The 20,653-nt window shown below is 54.3% G+C and overlaps 1 protein-coding gene across 1 annotated transcript; it reads right to left on the reverse strand.

Annotated features, from left to right (window-relative positions):
- Positions 1-1,223: 1,223 nt before the first annotated feature.
- LOC128273569 (uncharacterized) lies at positions 1,224-18,655 on the reverse strand. The gene is made up of 11 exons (XM_053011563.1): positions 18,053-18,655; positions 17,833-17,987; positions 17,529-17,768; positions 17,281-17,459; positions 6,720-6,838; positions 5,588-6,650; positions 5,346-5,503; positions 5,125-5,281; positions 4,572-5,063; positions 4,188-4,509; positions 1,224-4,131 (listed from the first exon to the last, which is right to left on the reverse strand). Exons 1-11 carry the CDS (start codon positions 18,653-18,655, stop codon positions 1,224-1,226), a joined length of 6,396 nt encoding a protein of 2,131 aa, XP_052867523.1.
- Positions 18,656-20,653: the final 1,998 nt, after the last annotated feature.

The following is a 20,653-nucleotide window of genomic DNA, read 5'->3' on the forward strand; positions in this document are numbered from 1 at the left end:
AACTTTCTCACCTCAATTTGGTTTCCGATCTCATTTCCTATTTGTCTGTCCCATTTCGCAAACCAACGTTTGCGGCTTCGGATAAAACATCCTAAAAAGGGGTGGCAGTGACTCTACCGAAACCGCAACACGGACATCCGGCTCGCGTCCCCGCCGTGCCGTTTTCAACAGTGTGTTAATCCAGTTCTACCCTGCCGATAAGATATGGCGGTATCTCAAATCAATGGTACCTTCTAAGTTGGCCTAAGCCAGACCCGGAGCCTTCTGGGGGCAAACATAATCATCATCGTATTTCTGGAACGGTATCATAAAACGGCAACATTGGGAAACCAAAAATGTTTTATATCCGAACCAAAGTTGTTGGAAACTACACAGGGAGCGAAACTTAACACGACTCGCCCCACTATACAGCAAAATACAGCAGGTCGACCCATGTACGTTGTTGATCCTCTCTGCCCTCCCCTAGTAGTTCCCACCTGCTGATAAGCCCTGCAGCCGGTGACATGGCGGTCGATAGGGGATTTTACCTTGATGCCTGCATGCTTATCGTCCGCCAGTCATTCCCAAGTGCAATCGCTCCGCCAGTCTCAAGGGCGAGAGCCAGTTTTCGGCGTTTGCCACATCACTTGTTCCCAAATTAAACACGCCCCGTACCGGAGAGGGATCTAAGATTATTCGATAAGCTCCAACGTACACGAGCTAAACTGTGCTGTTTTGCCCACCGGTTGAACCATTGAACATAACATTTGAAGAAAAGCAACACTCTGGTGACGTAGTATTAACGTTTGGCTCATAATCTCATTTATTTTCCTTGTGGTTTGAACTAATAAAAACGAAACATCTACTATTTGCCCCATTGAAGGGCAAAGCACGTAGTAAAACGACCAACGAGACGAGACGCGGCAGTGCCTAATATCATTTCCCTCGATTCGCTCCCTAACGTAAGACAAGCTAGAGTCTGTGAAAACGACTAGTAATACGCGCACCCGGGTAATAAGCTCGAGGACATCCCCGGCCAATCAATCGCGTCCTCGCGCTCCCCCGGGGTGCGCTTCAGATTGTAAGAGAAATAAGATACACAACGGAACCGGAACGGAACTGTCGCCGGTCCGCTCGTAGGGAAGTGTACAACTAACCAACCGCAACGTCGGCCTCGGCTAAGTACAGAAGCGAGATAATATTTTCACATCTCCAGGGTGCAGGCGCAGCCCCGTGCTATACCTTCATCCGGAACCCTTCCGCTCGGGTTCCAGAAATCCCAAACTGCGGCTCTTCTTGAGCTCGTCGCTGCGATCACCGGTTCGCCGGAACCGATTACAGATTGCCTGCACGCTGCCAGACTTTTTGAGCGGTTCACTGTCACCTTCGCGATCCGCTTCATCGGTGGCACCGAGGCTGCTTCGCGGCGATCCCAGACTGTGGGCGCTACCCAGTTTCGCGGCCTCCCCACTGATGTCCACCATCAGACTCTGGCGGCAGAGGGCCGAGACGGCGTGCATCTTGCTGAGATCCTTGCTGCTGCGCCGTAGCTTCACCTTGCGCAGCTTCGACGCCAGGTTCGAGAGTCCTCCGAAGCGGCCACCACTCGCGGTGCTGATACTATGGCGTGACGACGATCCGCCACCGACATCCGTTCGCACCTCGCCGGATTCGTTGCGGCGCAACGAGAGCTCCGACTCGGCGTCGGTAACCGAGGTACCGTCGACCACGCCCGCACTGGCACTCTTCATCAGCAGTAGATCCGGACAGCCCGCATCCAGGGCGCTCGAGGCCGTGCTGGTGGTGGCACTGATCTGACTCATCCGGTTGCTCCAATCGGATGCGACCGGCTCGGGCGTGGACACGGCCGACCGATCGCCAGTGGCCAGTGGTGCCCGCAGAAGAAACTCTTCCTTGGCCTTCTGCAACTTCAGCGCCCGCTGGCTCAGCGGCACGAGGATACTCCGGTTCTCGTCGAGCGGTGTCGTCGGCGCCGATCGCGAACACTCGCCCGTCCGCTGCTGCAGCTCCAGGTGCCGCCGGCGGGCAATCAAACGCGGACTGGGCGGTTTCAGGGCTTTGGACGAAATCGGCGCCTCCGGTGCGCACTCCTCGTTCGGCACGGACCGACAGCGGGAGAACTTCTCCCCCCGGGACACCATCGCTGATCCGCTCGCCGCAATGGGGGACTCCGTGCGCTTCTTGTACAATCGCTCCTTGCGGATCGTACCGGTAGCCGACGCTGACGGAACGCTGGCCGCGGAGGGCGGATCGGCAGATTTCGATTGGGCTGCCTCGCGGCGGCTTTCCAGGCGCGACAGCGTGTCGCGCCTCCGCAAACTGTCGCACGCCAAGAAGGTGGCCAGGAGTTCGGGAGATTCTTCCTTGGCCTTCGGACAATCGCGCAGTTCTGCCGCCTTGCTGGTCGTACCCTCGATTTTGCTCGTGCTGGACGATTTGATCACCGGCGCTCGATCCTCGGTCCCTAGCCGATCGCGCCCACTAAGCAGAGTCAAGCCCTGCCCGCCCGGCAGCCCCGAAGCGTCTTCCAGGTGCCGCAGGGACTTGCGTAAGCTGCCGGCACTGGCCGACTTGGAGAGCTGGATCGCGTCCTGGTACTTTTCCGTCTGCTTGCGCACGCGCCGGTCGAGAACGGGCGACCGCCAGGCGACCGGTGAGCAGGAGCCCGAACTGTGCGGCGAGGTCCCCGGCTTCTCCGTCGAGAGCCGCTGGTTGTACTTGGCGATCATGATCCGTATGTTCGGCGACAGCTCCTTGTTCGGGGCCTTCTGGTGGAGGCCGTGGTGGTCATGAAGTCGTCGCTGCATGCCCGGCGACTGTGGCAACGGCGGCAGATTGGTGACGCGACTCTGCTCGGCCGCACCGTACGGCACCGTCGCGACCGTTTCCGCTTCGTTCCGATCCGAGGCACCCGAGCCGGACTCGAGCTCCTGGCTGATGGCGACCTTCGGAAGCAACTCACCAGGCGGGAGCGGCCCGGCCTCGAGTGTGGTGAAAATTTTTCGTTTCGTTTTCACCAGCACACTCGTCGTGACCGCAGTGGCCACTGTGGTCACGATGGCCGGCTCCTCGATTAGGAGCTCCCCGCAGGCTCCCGGCGGCGAGATGAGCCCCTCTTCTGGGCCGGCCATCGTCATGAGCGCGTTCTGTGGCAGCGGGTGCTCCACCTGCTCGATCTTCTGGCCCGGTTTGATCTTCAACACGTACACCACGTCCTCGCCGCCGGCCGACCGCTCGCCGGTGGCCAGCCGTTCCGTCGAATCGAAGGACGACTTTTTCGCCCGACTCGTCTTCCGTTTCGTCTTGCGCGGCACATCCAGCGCACAGTTCGGCGCGCTGTCGTCACTGTCACTCTCCGTTTTGCTGCTCTGCCGCGAGCCCATCCGCTTGATGCGCGTCTTCCGGCGGCTGCCGTTGCTCAGGTTGCGCTGCAGCTTTTTGCCACCCGTCGGCTCCCGTGCCTCCTTCTCGGGAGACTCCTTGCGCGGGACCAACTCCTTGCGCGGGGCCGATGAATCGTCGGGTGACGTCACCGGTACCGGGTCCGATTCGGAGCTCACGGGTACTAACCGGTGCACCGGGCTGGACACCGCCACGTCAACGGTTTTCACGCGCACCGCATTGCACACGAAAGTCGGGGTCACGTTGATGGTGGCCATGCTGCGGAACGAGTCTTCCGTCCGCTGGATGGAGGTCGTCGCCTGGGCTCCGATGGCCGCCGGCGTAATACTGATCTGCGGTATCTCCTCGTCGTTGCGCCCATTCGCACCGCCCGTCGCGTACTTCATGTACGCGTGGAGCGACTTCTTCAGCTCCGCCACCAGCCCGTTGATGGACAGCACGTTGGCGAGCACCTCACCCGCATCCTTCGGCGTGCCGTCGTCGAAGCGGTGCAACTGGCGGAGCACGTCTAGTGCCAGGTCCTTCATGTAGGCGAAAAACGCGATGCTGTCCCGCGAGCCGGTCTCAACAAACTCGGGCAGCGTGGCGATCAGCGCCCGGAGCACGATCTTCAGCCGACGCACCTCGTCCCGGTCGACCGAGTCCTGTTCGCTCAGCCGGATCAGCAGCTTGGTGGAATCCTTCAGGATCGTGCTGCTGTTGCTGGAAGGTCTCGACGCATAGCCAGGCCTACAAAGAGCGCACCGTTAAACCTGCGGCTGCCGCCATCACTCCTCTACACTTACTCTTTGGCTTTCTGGTTCGGGCTGAGCGTTGTCGATTGCCTCCGATCGACGGCCGTTGCCGGCAAGGGATCGGCCATCTCGAGCACGTCGTCTTCCACTTCCACCAGCACGGCACCGGGCTCCTCCCGTTCGGCGCTCAGCTCAAGCTCCGGGTTCGACGACACGCGCCGGTTGTTGGACGCGCTGTCCTTATCCGGGTCCTTCAGCTCGTCGGCATCGTTCAGCGAGAGGCTCGACGGTTGGTGCGAGATGGACGAGGCGGACGGGTTCGGCGCAATGCTGTCCATGGAGAGCGATCGCACCAGCCCCGGTGACTTTTCACCTACAAAACCAAACAGAAATTTAAAGTTCACCGCCAGTTCGTCGAAACCAACGGGAACTTACGCTTTGTGTCCACCAGTAGAACGCCCCGGCTCTCCACCACGACCGGTGCGTAGCCCGGATGTAGCAGCGCGATGGTCGACGCTTCCGGGGCGATGTTTTTCGCCTTCTCCCACTCGAACAGCTTGCGCGTGAACTTGCGCGAGATACCCTCGAACTTGATGAAGCCCTTCGTCGTTTGCACGACCAGCTCCTTTTTGGGCGCCTCCGAGGTACTGACCAGCGCCTTGAGCTTCGACAGCCCTTCGGCCTTGTGCTGCTGTTGCTGTTGTTGTTGCTGCTGCTGCTGATGGAACTGCGACTGATGTTTGTCCTTCTCCAGTTCGTCGGCGGTTTTCGATTTCTTGACAGCCCCACCGCACGCCTTCGCTTGGTGCCGTTTCATCGAGCCGTCGCCATTGCCCGTTGCCGACCCCGATCCGCATGCCACACCCGGCGACGTTTGGTTGGTGTACGGTGGCACCTTGTTTGCGGCCTTCATCTGTTTCCACTCGGCTACGGAGAAGGGAGTATAAGGTTAACGGAAAAGTCGCTGTGGCGGTCGGGCTCTACTTACATAGCTTTTTCTGGAAATCCTCCGGCAGGTCTTTGGCGTCGGGCAGCTGCTTCAATCCTTGGCCCTCGAGCTTGATCTGTCCCGTCTTCCACAGCTGCCAGTCGGTGATGGGTTTCTTCTTGCCGTCGGCCCCATCCTTCGACGACTGGGGCTGGTGCTGGAAAACATGGACACCGAGGTCAAGGATAAAGGCTTGTCCAGTACACCGCCGTTCTTCCTACCTTCGAGCGCCATTCGTTGAGCTTCTTCTTAAAGTCCGGCGTCAAGTTGTCCTCCACGATCGGTGTGGGTTGCGCCTTGGACGACGCCGAGCCACCACCGATCGCTCCGTGTCCGCCTCCCGGGTCGTCCTTCAGCAGCTGGTGCACTAGAAGCAATACTGAAGCGTGTACCAACCGCCGCAACCCCGCGTTCGCGTTAGTGGTTCAGCCACCAGGACCGCCGGATTTGATCGGGTACTTACGGGGGTTGGTGTTGAGGAGCAGCGCAGCCGGGCGCATCCGTTCCCATTCCTGCTGTTTGGCGTCAAACTCTCGCTGGAGCTTCTGCTGCAGCTCCTGGTAGCGCCGCTCGATTTCCTCCCGCTGGCGCTGCAGCGTTCGGTTCTTGGGCGACGGCCGCCGCTTCGGTGTCGTCTGATCCGATACGTCCCCGCTTGAGTAATCACCTTCCGGCACTTCGACCACGCGCTGATCCGACCCCGACACTGGCGCCGTGGGCGCTGGGATGGCACCGAAGAACGTGAAATGCTTCCCGGACGGGCTCGCCGGAAGCGATCCGTCCGGCTCGAACGTAATGCCGGCGTAGCTCCGGCGCTTCGGCGAATGCCGGGCACCGGGCGACGACGACGACAGGGACAGTGAGGCGGGCCCGTCGGCGCTTCCAAGCGAGTGGTCCAGCGGCCCGGGCAGGTCGATCGCTTCCTGCCGCAAACTCAGCGGCTTCGGGGGCGACTTTCTTAGCCTACTACTAATACTGCTGTTGTTGGTCTCGACCGGAACGCCCTCAGGTACGGATTCGATATCAGGTATGTGTTTGCTTTTGCGCGAACTTCGGGTGGTCGTCGGCGGGGCCGGCTGCGTCGCCTTCGCGGCCGGTGGCACCCCCTTGTCGCCGCTGCCACTGCGGCTGGTCCGGTACTCCGGCACCGTCGCCGGTTTCCAGTCGGCATCGTCGCCGCTGGAGATCGTCGGACCGGTCGGTATCGAGCCGCACGGTGAGTTGGGACCACTCGGGACACTTTGGGTTTCGCCGCCGGTTCCCGCTCCAGGGAGCAGCAGAAACGTCGGGGTCGTCGCCGTTCGGTGGCCGGGCGAAGTTTGGCTGGACGAGAACGAATCCGAGCGATCGCGCCCGTGCGTCATCAGCTCGCAGGCCTCCATCGACTCGCACGGACTCGCCTCCCGGCTGCAGCCGACACTGTTGGACGGTTTCGTCGCGTTCCGACGCGATTCGTTCGACTTCAGCGACCCCCGGTGGTTCTTCACGATGCCCTTCACCTTACTCCAGGCGGACTTGTTTTTGTTCTGCGAAGCGAATAAAACAAAAGTTAGGACAATGATCGGATCCGAAGGGCCCGTCGGCCGCTGGCTTACCTTATCCATTTGCCGGATCGGTTCGAGAATTGCTTCGCCATCGAGGGACCGTGAGCGGCGGGCGTCCTCCTCCTGGCTGCCTCGCTCCGACGCGCTCTTCACCGAGTCTCGCTTGCCGTCTGTCAACGGAGAGAGAGAGAGCAGAGAGACAGCGTGTGACACCAGACTGTCTATCGGCGGTGGCCTGACGAAGATCCGTTGTCGTCGTCAGCTAGTAAACAATTAACTAAATTGACGACGACTACGACGACGATGATGATGAAGACACAACGACATCGCCCACAAGCGCAGCGCGATCGACGATCGACCAATTCCGCCCGTGCTCGTGTTTGGTCCCGTCGGTTTCGAACGCACCCCACCTCTACCTCACCACTCTCGCGCGAGGCGGCCGACTCCGACTTGGGTTGGTGTGCCGCTGGTCGTGAAAATGAGCGCGTAAGGCCACGCCGGACTATATTTAGCGTGATCGAAATATTTTTATCGGATCCCCACGCAACGCGCAGCCATCGAGAGAGAAAGCGAGCGGAGCGTGAGGATCACCTCCAGAGGGATCTAGAGCCAAGACGATCGGTGCGTGCATGCGTTTTCTTTCCTTTTTTTACCCCCACACCCGTCGAACTCGAACAATAGCGGGTTTGGTACGCGTAGTCCACAAGCGGCCGCCCGGACCGGAACCATATGTTTTCACTTTTCCAACCAACCAAACAACAACAAAAGTGTGCTCCGTTTTGCGGCCACTCTGCCGACGCGGGCGGCACTTTGCGACTTGCCCAAGCTTGCAGCCCCACACTCCCCCCACACACATACACCAACAGTCACTCGCAGAATCCTGCTACGAACGGGCCGCCGCGATCAGGGACCGCGCCGCCGTTGGGGGTTTCGGGAGTTTCGTCTCGGGTTTACGACTTGTTTACTTTACACAGGCCCCGAAACTGTTAATGTGTGAGCGCGCTTTTTAGTGCGATTAAATGATCGCGCATTATTGGTGTGGCCAGGCCGCCGTTCTTTCGCAGCATGACTCGGTGCCTTTTTTTTCACACTCCACTTACGTGCATCCGCATGTGCGGCCGCCATTTTTTGCAATTGTCTGGCTCTCCTCTGGTGGTTTACCTTCTGAATAAAGAATAATAACATTGCGCTGCATTGGTGTGTTCAGATTGCTGATATTTTTGAAGCCGCATTTTTGCATTCAAGTGACGTCTTTCGCATAGGAATTGATTAATAGAGCGGTTACGTAAGCAGTTCCACGATGTCTGGTGTTATTTGTTGGCACTAATTGCTGTGGGTTGCAACAGAAATTGAAAGGTAATGTTGCTAATGCATTCATTTTAACCTGCCCCTAAAGATCGTCTGGTTTCGGCTGAACTGTCCATTTCAACTCCATATTCAGTCCCAGCTTGCACTATTGCAACATAGAACCATTCCAAATTCAAACACATCAAGTAGTAAAATCAGAGTTGATAACCAAATGTTAAATGGGACAATTACTTGACGGATTGTTGGACTTTTAGTTGGATCCCAAATATAGAAGCGTCCCAATTCGACTTCTTGGTGAGCTAAATTTCCATTGACTTCACTTCCTTAGCACACCCGTCCAATAGACCATATCCGACCTGAGGATATCCCGAAGAAACAGTGTTTAAAATACAACGAGAAGGACTACTAGATGGGAGAGTTATTCTCGCTGTGAAGTTATTCTCGCTAGGGCAAGCTTAAGCCAGCGAAAGTCGGTAACAATGAATAGAGGAATTGATAGTATTCGATACTAAGTATGAAAATCCTACAGACGGTTTCTTTAGCATTTACAATCCGTTTCATTTTAATAACCCAGATCCAGTTAAAATCCGGATATAATGGGAGAGTCATAGGCCTGCTCACGTCACTATGTAAAACTTCTTCTTACTGGACAACAACCGCTGAGCGGTCTGAGCCTGCACCAGAGACAATGTTAATCTCTGATGCTCTCTGTAACGGTTCAGTTTTTACGGGCGGGGTTATTGGTTCGCGCCAACCCCCCAGTCACGCCGATATCTGGGGGGATTCGAACCTAGGCCAGCTGCGTGACATCGACGAGCGTTACCGACTGCTCTATCAGCGGGTGCTAACACTATGTAAAACACTGTTCGTGTTTGTGATTTGTGGGCCCTTCTGGTTAATTCCACACAAGGTTCGAATGAAAAATTATAGACTCGCCAGTCTGCCATACTGGAAACCTCCGGAAGGGCCGTTAAGGGCCGGAAATCGCCCCACCCCAACTATACCCAACTAGACTGGGAGTTTTATGCACTTTCTGCCGTAAGAACCAAGAAGCAATTGATTTGATTTCAGATCTGAGTTTCAGCATCAGCTTGACCGGTGCGTGCGGAGGTCTCAATAAAATAACATAAAAAATGTCTGCGTGTTCCTGGCCTCCCAGTAGTGTTGCTCCCAATTGCACGTGTTGGAATGTGCTGCCGGAAAGCGGCCGAATGTGGATGCCGAATGTGTGAATGTGGAATGCCGCTGCAATAGGAGGAGCAAGCAACAGATGGAAGGGTTCCCGCGCGGCTTATTTATACTAGCCGCGGCCGTTAAGAAGCTTGCGTCGTGGTACGAAAGCCGTATAAAATGCTTCCAAAAACACACCGTTCATAAATATCCGTTCGGTGCGCTCGGCTCGCCGAAAGTCGTAAACTCGGTTTACGGTCTTTCGGCCATTGACGAAATAAGCTGTACTTTTCGATCCTTCCAGCGAGCAGCTGATGTACGTACACAGGAACCGTATCATTGCGCAACGGACGGGTTCGTGCCGGTGCCGGTTCCGTTTAAAAGTTTGCCCCTTACTATGTCTACCCGGGCATGTTCCAAGAATAGTCCTCCAGTACGCCGGAGCGCCATGATTCCGCCAATTTATTTTACCAGCCACGGAATGCCGGGCACCGGGTTTACGACTTACGAGATCATGCTGGCCAGTAAACGCTCTTTGAACTGCGAATGGCACCGATCCGTCCAGATCGGATGTCCCATCATCTGGTTCTTCTCATTCCCGTGCCAACCGGACGCGAATTTCTAGAAAATGTAAAACACACCACACCGGAAAAGTGGACGATTCGCCCTCTGGGGGATCTTTCGGTCATTGTTCCGCTAAGCGAAAGGATCGCCACACCTGCACCCGATACGCGCGGTGCGTGCGTCAGTTCGGAGCTGCACACCACGCCACCACGGCTTGGCATTGTCCCGGTTCACGGTAAGTGCGCGTCCCACGTGCACCGGCTTTGATTTATCTTTCGATTCAGGTCCAACCACCAACGCGCTTTGCTCGATTTAGCTTCCTCGTTTTTACGCACGATGGGTCCTTGCACTTTCATCTGGGGTATGTCTTAATTCAGCTCTTACTTACGATGCTTCTATTGCGGTGTACTGCAGGTTACTATTTTTACATGACATCTAGAGCAGTGCGTGCGATGACGTGGGTTTGAAAATCAAAGTCCCCCGTGCGGCGGTCTATTTTCTTTGGCCGAGGGCGGAGCAGAGTTGGGCCCAGAGCAGAGTGGGGCCAACAGAGCCGCTTGTAATGCTAACACACTCTGCGCCGAACGCCATTTAGCATCGATCAAACGTGCTGATCGATGATGGCCTCATAGTGGGTCGATTTATTTATTGATCGAATGCATTCCTCGTCCTGGTCTTGGCAGCTGGGGCAAATTGTGGCGGGAAAATGAAAGGGAGTCATAGGGAGCGAGAGAGAGAGAGAGAAACAGATGGGGGCGGGACAAGTTGATATTCTTGTTGGCCAATTTTGTGCCAATCGACAATGCAAGTCTAATGGCAACGCATTACAAACGGTTACATCACTCGGCACGGCAGCATGCATAAACAATGCAACCCAAAACGGCATCAATCTATTCGTAGCGTCACGTTGGCCACACTGATTTATATGATTCTGTTTAATGATTGCTCACACTTTTGTTCCCATAATTCAAAACCTATTAAGATCCAATTTTGACACACAAAAAACACGATCAAGAGCATCTCGTCGGGATCATAAAGATCATCCCATGTAATTGGGCCACTAGCCAGTGACGCATATCGCCGCATGTCGCCCCAAGTCGCACTGAGCATTGTTTGAGGTTTTAATATCCTCTCCGGACCCGGCGGCTACTGTTTCGAGGAAAACTCCAAACCCCAAGGGCACGCTCGGCGTTCGTCGGAAAATTTCGTCGTCATCCGGAAGCGTTAACCGTCAGCCAACATGGCCGCCAGTCAAAGAGTGAGCAAGAGTGAGAGAGAGTGGTGACAATCGGAGCGGTCGGCCGCAAGTCAAAATTTCCATCCCAAGGCAAACAAACACGATCACGCACGGCGACAGACGGGCGGCGGGCGTTCGGGCATTGTGTGTGAAAAACGGTGCAGCGTGGTACGGAACTACGAGCTGCGCGAAAAATAAATAAACATAAACATGTCCCGACTCACTGTCTGTCGGCAAATTGGCGAGCCGCGCTCGGAGGATAGAGCTCACCGCGGATTCGAGCGTGCAGTTGGTTGCGATTTTTTTTTTTTTTTTTTTGGATCAAAAATCACTAATCCAAAGTCCCGGAAAATTCGCCTCGTTTACTGTGGATTATGATCCTTGGTTGCAATATTTTCGTTCGCACTTGTGGCCTGCGGTGTTTGCAAACGGCTGGCTTGCGTGACTTTGACTTCGATATTCGACGCAAACGTTTGCGTCTAAACAATGATGGGTTCCTCCATCAGTGGAAAGTTATAAAAATCGGCTCAAGGTTTTCCCGGTGCACCAGGAGCACCACTTGAAATATTTCACTTCCCAGTGCTTCCACCCCCGACACACAACGGGGGTGCGCCTGGCGAGTGTTTATGGAGGCAAAAAATGAAGAAACCGGCCTTTCAGCATTGCGCGAGTGTTGTACCTTGGCCATTTTCTTTTCGTCGGCCCACTTCGGTCGATGTCTCACCGAAAACTCCGAGCATTAGAAAACGAAGCAGAAGATGGCAGAAAAGTTGCGAATGGCCAAAATGGCAACACTTTCCTTGGCCACACACGCGGAACGGCAACGGCTGGGAAAAAGAAAAGTCCTGCAACCATTATTTATTGCCACCGCGGATGAGGTAGCGGCGGCCACGGTTCCGCGTCGTAGTTCGCGACCGGTGGGCCGATTGCTTTGCCTTTGATTTATGAGCTGCTCGCGGACGAAAGTACTACACACAGTCTCCTGCATTCGGACCCACGCTCCACTCCGGCCGGGCTGCCGGAGTGGAGCTATTGCGAAAATTTTGCAATAGCGCCGACACTTCCCGAGATTTGCTTTCCGAGTTTTCCACAGATCGTTCCGATCGTTTCGCTGTCTACTTCGCGGCCCGACCCCGCGACTGACGCCTACGGAAGTGGTCCGATTGCCCAACTGGCTACTTGCACCGCGGCCGATACACGATCAATTTGTTCTGCCACGTTTGTTTGGGGGCACCCATACCGCGGCGAAAAGCGAAAAATTGAGCAAGTTTACCATAACTTTAAAGCATAAAGCTAGGTAGAACTTCAATTTATTAGCAATAATGTGTGTGAAAAGAAAACATCATATTCAACAGTGACTATTTTAGAGACATCCTCGGTTTAAGAGTCGATTAGTGCAGCATTATGGTTAGTCTACAATGCATTTTAATGTACTGCAAAAAATCTTACCATAAACGACTTATCCCTATGTAGTTTAATAAATACCTAGCGTTGCTGAATGCTCCAACATAGCTTACAAATGTAGCAGATTGTGAGGAAAATAATAGAAGTAAAATTTACAACATGTAGCACATAGTGAACCAATACGGATCTGTTGAAGAATTGGAAGCCGTAACTGAATCGTATTTCAAACTCAAAGTTCAATTGTTTAATGGTTCGATCTTTCAATTGTTATTGCCATTGCCATTGTCCAGTTGTTATAAAATACAGTATAGAATAGTTATAATAGAATAGACAACTTGGAAAACGTGAGAAACTTCAAGAAATAATTTGAAAGTTTCACAAGTTTTAAACAATTGTTTTCCTCAATGGTCGGTTGGATTTATTCACACTTTTGTTACATTTTCATAACCGTTATACACTACCAAATATTTCAGCCAGCGAATTAGTCAAAGATATCATTGCATAAAATGGCGCAGATTAAGCACGGTGAGTTCAGGAACGCTTAACAAAGTCTATAAGATGCTGTGCTAGAGGATAGTGAAACAGAACACAACCAAAGAGTGGCGGACGATTTAAACTCGGCTCTTCACCGATCAACTATCGATCGTGCCAGACCAGTAAATGACACAAATCGTGCTGATCGATGACGCGCACACGTTGCAACAATATTGCACCCATCGGATGCCGAAATGCAATCGAATTCATTCCTTTTCCAATTCGAAGACCAGCGGCAACGGTGGTTGGAACGTACAATAGTGAACGAGCAACCCCCCCGAGGTAACAGTTGGCTTCCATTAGCGAGAAGCGAACCGGGCGAGAAGCCGGAAAAGCCTTTTCATCGGTACCGCACCGGGCTGGCAAATGGAAAACATACGTCCCGCGATCATAAATAACGATCGCCCCATACACACACTCCACCCAAGGATGTGGGGCGGAAATGTTCAAAGGTCACATAATTTTGTCGGACGTTGTTTGGTTGCTGCTGGTCCATTCCGCCGCTGCTGTTATTTACTAAATCCAAACCCTTTTCCTCGTTCCCGGCGAAGTCGATGGAAATAGACACACCTCATTAATAAGCGTTACGTATTGGCACCTTCGGAAGATGCCCACTGCATGTCCCTATTGTTTCTTTCAACATTTTGTTTCACATAATTTGTCCACGTTTGCCATTCAAACCACTCAATTCTGTACGCCCTTCTGTCTACGGGGCATACTGTGCTAAACTCGCGCAAACATACCACGTACCTTTCTGCATACGACTTCCAGAACAAAAGAAACCTTCAAACGTTCCATTGATAACATGCAGAAAGTTAAATCAAACGAAAAAACCGTAAAGCAGTTGCGATCGTTGATCTTCATCTAAAATTGAGTGATACATGCAGGCCCGTAGCCGGCACTGCGACTTCGAACGCGACTAGCAAGATGGACTTTTCCTGCGAACCTCAAATTCTTCGGCATCTAGACCGATAGCTGCCAAGTATTAGCAGCATAAAGATGTTTCACCTTTGACGCTAGTGTGGAAGTCGATTGGCGGCCGTGTGTGACCGAAGTGTCGGCTGATACAAACCAGAACCCTATCGCTGTCGGAGAAGCTGATGATCGGTTTTGCGATTATTTTAAGTTTGTTTATTGTTCCCGTAGCCAACCAGTCAGCGGCTGGCCGGAGAGGACGGTTCGGAAACTCGGAAAAGCAACGGGAAATCAGGACCGGGCGTAGGGAAAGAAACGCGCTGGTCTGCTGGCCGCTGGTCGTCTCGTTCGGGTCCAGTCCTGCGATTGACGAGCTCGTCGTCACCAACGGTTTGACCTAGTTTACCCCTAATGATGCGCGCCGGTGTGTCAATTGAAAGTAAAATCACCTGTTTCTACTCGACCAGAGAGAGAAAGAGAGAGTGAGTGCGTGGTCTCTGTGGAGAGCTGGTACGCCCTCCGGCAGACTGCTTGTGGATCGCGTCATCACACTTAGAGCCGCATGGCCGCACCGGAAACACCGACCTCAGGGGAGACTGATCCGCCACGAGAGGCCGGGACGGGGCCGGGGGTGTGTCTCGGAAAACCCAACAAGTCTACCCGACGGAGTGCAGCGCCGAGCGATCACGGAAAGGAGCCAGCGAATTGGCAGCATCGCTTCTCGGTGGTCTATAAATAGCCCGATTATGTCATAGCATATTTTCAAACGCACACGCGGCGCACAGGGGCGACGCGACCACGCATCGTACGCCAGGCGAGGCGGGGAACGCCCTACCGGGGGTGTCCAGGGTCGGCTCCTCGTTGCTACTACGATTAGCCCTGGCAACGGCACGCCGTGGCAACTCCAAGGCGAATCCACGGGAATGCTGAACCCGCGCCGCGTACCTCGCCGGACTCGAGTGGGTCGAGAACGGCCCAAATCGTGCTCCCCAACTGTGCTCGCCGTGAACCCGGAACCGCATCGCTTCGCACGCATTGCACCGAGCGTACCCCACGGCCCACGGCATGAACCGGTGGCGTGTTACGTTGTTGTGGCGTTCTTGCAACCGCGTTGCCACCGTGTCGCTGGTTGAGGGATTATTTATAAAATCACTCCAAACGCCCTCTCGTGCTCGTGCCGTGCCGGTCAATGCCGTTGCCGGGTGGCGTTGCAACTGGCTTGGTTGCAGTCTCCCTGCCTCGGCTGCATGCATCGCCAATTCATTGCATTTCGTTCGCCTGGGTGTGACATCCTAAACGGTTTTGTCTGTTTACCCTTTTTTCTGGGCCATCAACTGTCGTAGATGCATACAAGGGGAATCAGAAGAATGGAACTTGACTCCGCGTCTAGATATGATTCGAAACTAAAGCTGGAGAAAGTTTGGACAGCTCTCCTCTTGAAGGTTCTGGTCCATTTCAGGACATTCGCCCATCTGCAAAAGCACAAAATAGTCGAGAACCATTTAAATCTAGATATTACACGTATAGGAAAAACTAGGTCCAATTGGAACAACACCACATCTGACCAAGGATAAATTCCAACAACTTCAAAAGACCACGGTCCACAACCGCCTGGTAGACTTGAAAGGGAAAAGGGCCACGGAAAAGGCCACTATCTGCAGCCCACGCCCGTCGACTGGCGAATCCATGCTCGTCCACTCTTACAGGTGTGGCGTACTACACACCCCGGCGTACTGCAAGAGAGCTACCCAGGGGGCCGTGTGAGAAGGTTTAAAAATAGCTTCCCAACCGCTCCCCGCGCCAGGAAAATTCCTTTCACGCTCCATTCGACCTGGTATTTTGGGGTTTCGTTGGCCCGGCGGTATTCAATGGCCGTGCGGGTGGGCACGAGAGTTTTTCCCCTGAGCCGGTGGCCGAATTCGGTGCCCGTAAGCAGCGCCAGACGCAACCAATGTGTGAAGAGTTCGAGTGCACCGACCAGGATAACGCTTCGACCTACCCTACCTATGCTACCTTTTAGTGCCTATGAAAGTTACGCAAGTTCCTCTCAATAGAGCATTTCCAAGAGTTTCAACCAATGCGACCACCTTGGATCCGTTTTGGTCCAGGACAGAAAACAGTTGGTGCGTGAAGATAATGAGATCATAATCACTTTAGCAAGAGCAACACTCGGGAGCAACTGAATTGCATCACACACACACACGTAGACGCTTACCAACCCCTTAGTCGGCCGAGTGGAGGCGCCCCAGATTTCTCCGAGGACCATCGTATCTTCGGTTTTGACGTAAATCACACCCCAAATGTGCCGCGTGGCCGTCTGATCGTCGGCGGGGAACCGCCTTTAAGCACCAACGCGCCTGGCGCCAGGTAACGCTCGCCCATTAGCGCCGGGCTACTGTTTGGCGCGCTACTCTAAACAAACCACCCAACCGCGATCGCGCGGGTCGGCCAACCCGGGGGACGGAACGGAACGCTAGGAACCGCCGAACGTGCCCACCTCTTAGCACGAACTCTCATCCCGACACGCACGGCGTAATTTGTGATTTTTTCCACTTTTGTGCTGTTCATTTTTCTTGCCGGCGCTGCCCGTGGTCTTTGTTGGTTTTCGTCCAAAAGTTTGCTTTCCCTCGTTTTGACAACCAAAATAGCCCCCCGATAGCGCGGTGTGCGGCGCGAACTTCTTGGAAGAAGTCCGATCGCGGATCGGTGCTGCCTGCCCGGTGCCTTTCGTACAAATATTTATCCAAATTCCGGCCGGCAGACAGGAATCCTGCTTTTCCAGAAGAGCCTGCAGCCGCGTCCAGCGTTGTTCGTCGTTGTTCGAAACACCCAAAAAAGAACAGTTCAAATTTCAACGTACAGCACATTTTGCATTCCCCGTTGCGGATTCCCGTGTGGGACCAGCGATTTGAGGATTAATTCGAAGGCCCCTTCATTCTCTCGACAGTGTTTTGAGATGATCCGTTACTTAGCAGCGAAAATAAACAGTGCGCGCTTCGTCCCGCGGCCCAGCAGCGGGCCTTCTTCGGGCAGATATGGGAAACAATTCCGCATCAAATCTGTTTGTCAAATCGCACTGAATCCAACCAATTGATGCAATGTGGCTCAGGAGAGACAAACTCGAGGGCCAAATAGATGACCACGATCGATGAACACATTACTATGTTGAAGCTTAAATACACCGGCACACGTTAGGGAACATTTTAAGTAAAATCTAGTACGATCCAGCGATTAAATTGGTACACAATTCAACAGTTCAAACAAAACTACAGCAAACACAAACAAATCCACATGATTGATTTTAAGTGCATATGGACAGCATTGCAACGTGGCAACTCCTCAAAAACCCGATTTCGGTCGAAGCAACCGAGGTAAATGTAGACAAACTTATTCGTGGCGCGCGCCAGGATCACCTGATCGTCAACATCGTGAGGAGAGCACAGGGAAGCAATAACAAAGGCTGCTGTATGTGGCGCTTACGTTTATCTCGGCCGGCCGGTTCCTCGTTCATGTCGGTAAGGTTTTCCGTGGAGCTGGCCAAACTGTTCTCACCAGGCGTACCGGGAGCCGATCCGCCGCTTACGACGATCCCGGACGAGGAGCTAAACACAGAGTCGCCGGAACTGCCGACACAGGGAATCGACGGCACCCGAAGGTATCTGCGGAGAGTCAACCGTGTGGCGGGTTAGAAACATTCCGTGAGCCTCACGCACCACTGGACCACCTACCGGGCCACCTCGTTGTTCACCGGTATCATCATCGCCTCCGAGCTCTTGATTTCGTTCGCTGGCAGTGCACTAGTCTTTTCCCACTTGAAGGCCGCCTTCACTTTCGTCCATTTGGACACCTTCGGTTTGAAGTCGGAGATGGCGCTCTGGCGCCGCAGCGAGTAGTTCCGACCACTCGACTCCTTCCTGGCCAACTGGAAGTTGGCAATCTCCTCGTTGATCACCGATTTGCTACGCTCCCTGTAATGTAACAATCCATTACGGCCCCTTCCACTATGGCACAGCACGGCCCAAAAGTACGCACCTCTTGGAGCTGGAACGCTTGCTGCTGGCAGTGTTGCCAGCGGCCAGGATCGTCTCCAGCAACGCCAAGTTCTGTTCGATCTCGTTGTCCAACAGATCGTTGTCGGACGGGTCGTCCCCCTGACCGGCAATGAACGATTCCGGATCTTTCGCGATCTAGTGGAAGGATTGCGTAAGGGTCACCACCGGACACAACGCCAACGCGACGCCACCAGACTTACCGCTATTTGCATCAACTTTAGCTTGCGCAACGTTTCCACGTTTTTCAACTGCCATGCCATCCGCATGTTCTGCTCCTGCACGGTCAGGAACTGACCGATCAGCTCGTGCAACCGGTCCAGCTGGTCTATGGCGTCCTTCGTCGACAGGGCGGCCGCCACCGACGGTCCGGCGCGGTTCATCAGCATCAGAAAGTCGTTGGCCGACTCGAACCCGGGGTCGGCGCCAAGCCAAGCATCCTTCTCCTGCTGCTCGCCGGCCGGCACTGCGGGGGCCGCCGCCGCCGCCGCCGCCGCCGCCGCCGCCGTCTGTCTACACGCGGGCTCATTATCACACAACAGGCGCAAAAATTGGGCCTCCCGTTCTCGGTACGTGTAGAGCCGCTTGAACGGATCCGTCTCGTGATAACCGCCGTACGAGTCGCACGGTGGCGACGGTTCGTTCGCTGCCAACCCGGCGCAACCATCGGTGGGCCCGCTGACCTCCGGCCGCCGATCGATCGTCGGATCTGGCGGTGGGGTCGGCAGATTTTCTCTCCGCACGGAATGGTCCCCGGAACGTTTGCGATGTGCTTTCACCTTTTCCTTTTCCTCTTTCCTCTCCATAGAACACACTGAGGGCTGCACTTTTGTCACGGGCGCCAGTCACACGCTCTCCTGTCTTGTGTCAGCGTCGGTTCCGGGCACGTCACGCAGCGTTGGAAGCTGCACCATCAAACTGGAACAGCTGAAGAGATTCGGAAATTGGGCATTGTTCTCACACTTCTCAACTTGAATCTTCTACTCGACAAAACTTCAACCGGTCATTTTCACTTCCCAAGACCTTCATTGAAGGCGTTGGCAACTGGGCCGACAACACACTAGAACCTCACCATCGAAACCCTGCAATCTCCATTCCATGCCCCATATAGTCCACTGGAAGAACTGAGATTTTTTTTTGTTTTCGGTCCCCCACCGCCCTTATCGAGAGCCGCGTGCCACTTTGTGCCTCCGGAGCACGTTTGAACCGTAGAAGGAAGAAGCGTTGGAACTTTGCGTACCTTGCGTTGGACGGCGCGAGCCAAAAAGGTCGTTTGTATCTAATCTACGAGACAGTCTACGCTGCAAAATGCAACGTGCAGACGAGAAGACACAACGTCAGCAAGTTTCGCTTAGTGGTGTTACGTTTGATTGCGGTGCTTGACGGTAGCATTCCTGGCCGAGGGCTCCAGTGTCGAGCCCTCGTCGGAGGCTATGCGTGTGACAAGGGCAGTGGAGTGGATCGGATCACGGCTCCCCAGGTTGTGGAACTGCCGTAACTCAGCGGAATGATCTCAAAACCAGGAGTGTCCATAAATTACGAACGCTAGTGTTACTGCTGGCGGAGCAGCGTTGGCCGCGTGCTAACCAAACACAACATAGCACCAGATGGAGCAACACTACATGGAGTTTCAATTGGAAACGGTCGAAAGCTAGCGCCTGGCCGTAAAGACTGCACACATTCAATCGAGTGACATAATGGGCGAACCAGTCCGTCACAAACGCACGTTTGAGTCTAACTTTAGCACATTCCTGTACGGTGGTTCCGAAACCTTTACACGGCATACCAACGTGCGCGGGATGATCGCAGCAAATAAATTAACCTTTCAAGTGGCCCAAAACATTCTTCTGGGGGGGATCACCGGTTTCCGGTTGTGCCGCGATGGTGGTAACGGAAACCTGGCTCGCTTTCCTGCCGCTACAAGAAGCCAATTAAATCCCTCCGCCTAGACCGAGGATTCTTCTCTCTGATCCGTTCTGCCCTGGTGCTGGCGACCTATTCGATCGTTGGTCGGCAAACTGGCGAACGCTCAAATACCAGGCTTCTCCATGACCTTTTCGTTGCTGATCGATCGCGCCCTCACGATCGCTTTGGCAGTTAATCCGTTAACTGGCACAATTTTCACCCGCCAGTCCCGTCGTCATCCAAGAGCTGTCAAGGCGTGGACAGTCGCCACAAGCGGACCGCCCACCAAACTGTCTCTCCGATCCTTGCCGACACCGAAACGCACACGCTCACACTCATTCTCGTTCAGTTAACTCCTGCGCACGGAACCACTTGATCGCCGGTTTATTGATATCTTCTCCGCTACTCGCTGGCCGGTGAGCACACTTTCTCGAACACACGCACGACTCACAGTCGACTTTTTGGGCCAGTGTGAAGTGAAAATGACCACACAACATCGAACTGACGGTCGGACAAACTGTCTAGCTAGTTTACTCCTCCAGCGAATCACGCTCACCTTTGGGATAAACGACGGCGACTCTCGATCCTCTACGTTTTCTCGTGGAGTCGTTGATTTTCTTTACGCCACGTTCACTACGGTGAGAATTTTTCACAAAATGGCCGTAGAATATCGGGCGGGATGTCGCGAACTAGCACAGCACAACCACCTGCCCTAGAGCGCCACCGATCGATTGCGCTGAAGCCGACCGTCGTACCGGATCAGCACTGATAGATCGAACTGCGGAACCCGTACGCGACACGTGGAACGCATGGTGCACCGTCTGCGACGTCTGCATTGGAATTGAGCTGAGAATGCCGAAGTGGCGATCAGTTAGCTCGATCGCGCACGGATCGCAGAG

This window comes from Anopheles cruzii, chromosome 3, assembly GCF_943734635.1.
Source record: "Anopheles cruzii chromosome 3, idAnoCruzAS_RS32_06, whole genome shotgun sequence".
Taxonomy (NCBI): domain Eukaryota; kingdom Metazoa; phylum Arthropoda; class Insecta; order Diptera; family Culicidae; genus Anopheles; species Anopheles cruzii.

What these genes read in the sequence shown, in the direction of transcription:
- LOC128273569 (XM_053011563.1), bottom strand. Translation starts at nt 18,655, where the DNA reads ATGGAGAGGAAAGAGGAAAAGGAAAAGGTGAAAGCACATCGCAAACGT. An exon ending in AAGCGTTCCAGCTCCAAGAG is followed by an intron (nt 17,769 to 17,832) that starts GTGCGTACTTTT and finishes GTTACATTACAG; the next exon opens with GGAGCGTAGCAAATCGGTGA. An exon ending in TCTACTGGTGGACACAAAGC is followed by an intron (nt 4,510 to 4,571) that starts GTAAGTTCCCGT and finishes TTGGTTTTGTAG; the next exon opens with GTGAAAAGTCACCGGGGCTG.